Raw genomic sequence first — 1267 nt, 5'->3', positions numbered from 1 at the left:
TATATATATATATATATATATATGTGTAAGCATAGAGCACGGCCGCGGGCGACGTGAGATACCTAGTTGGTGTGATGTACTGTGATGACTCATCATCACGGTGATGTATAATATCAGCGGACAACGCTTACCAGCATGGCATGCCTACGTGCGTGCGTGCGTGCGTGCGTGCGTGCGTGCGTGCGTGCGTGCGTGCGTGCGTGCGTGCGTGCGTGCGTGCGTGCGTGCGTGCGTGCGTGCGTGCGTGCGTGCGTGCGTGCGTGCGTGCGTGAATGAGTAATATAATAATGACTCCCTGCTTTGCTTATAATTTGCTTAAATTTAATAATTTAACATTTTAATAATTAATATAACAAAGCTATTAGAGGCCCTTGACATAATCTAGCATGAATATAAGCTATAAGCTATAATAATAAGTATATATATATAGTATAATATATTAATGACCCCCCCCTGCTTTGCATCTTTGCAGCTGAAGATGGAATTGAAGGTGTGGGTGGAGGGCATTCAGCGCATCATCTGTGGCGTCAGCGAGCAGACGACATGTCAAGACGTCGTCGTCGCCCTCGCGCACGCGACGGGGAAGACCGGTCGCTTCGTGCTCGTCGAGCGTTGGCGTGACAACGAGAAGCTGATGTCGCCGGCGGAGTCTCCCGCGCGCGCGCTCTCTAAGTGGGGCGAGTACGCCGCGGAGGTGCAGTTCATCCTACGCAAGTCGGACTCGCAGAGCCGCCCGCCGTCCGTCCAGCATGGATACCTCTCCGCAATGCCTGACTTCTACGGAGACTCCGGCGGCGGCGGCGGCGGCGGCGGCGGCGGGCGCGGCGTGCGGAAGATGGCGACGTTTAGCGGTGCCCATGGCAACGTGGGTGGCGACGCATTGACGGGCGGGGACGCCGGCGGCGGCGGAGGCGGGCCGCGGGGCGAGGTCGCGCGAGGTCGATCGCTGGACGTGCCGGACGGAGGAGCGTACGACCTGCTGCGTGCCGGGGGGGTCGGAGGTCATGGGGTCGGAGGTCACGGGCTGGACGTCGTGCAGGGAGGTGTTGGCGCGCGGGAGCAGGCGTTCCGACGGTCACTGCCGAAGGATGTGATGAAGAAGTGGCCGCACGAGGCGCCGACGCGCGGCGGCGGCGGCTACAGGTACGTGTGGACAGGTGTGGACAGGTGTGGTCAGGTGTGGACAGGTGTGGTCAGGTGTGGACAGGTGTGGACAGATGTGGACAGGTGTGGACAGGTGTGGGCAGGTGTGGACAGGTGTGGACAG

The 1267-nt window shown here is 59.3% G+C and overlaps 1 protein-coding gene across 1 annotated transcript; it reads left to right on the top strand.

The window, feature by feature from the left end:
• Positions 1 to 476: 476 nt before the first annotated feature.
• Positions 477 to 856, top strand: LOC106817203 (ras association domain-containing protein 8-like; the record flags this gene model as incomplete). The annotated part of the gene is made up of 1 exon (XM_014821869.1): positions 477 to 856. A coding segment is annotated over exon 1 (378 nt), but the record flags the coding sequence as incomplete, so codon positions are not given.
• Between the last annotated feature and the right edge of the window lie 411 nt (positions 857 to 1267).

Source organism: Priapulus caudatus, unplaced genomic scaffold (assembly GCF_000485595.1).
Source record: "Priapulus caudatus unplaced genomic scaffold, Priapulus_caudatus-5.0.1 Scaffold1630, whole genome shotgun sequence".
NCBI lineage: Eukaryota > Metazoa > Priapulida > Priapulimorpha > Priapulimorphida > Priapulidae > Priapulus > Priapulus caudatus.
The sequence above is the reverse complement of the archived record's forward strand: the minus strand, read 5'-3'. Positions and strand labels throughout refer to the sequence as shown.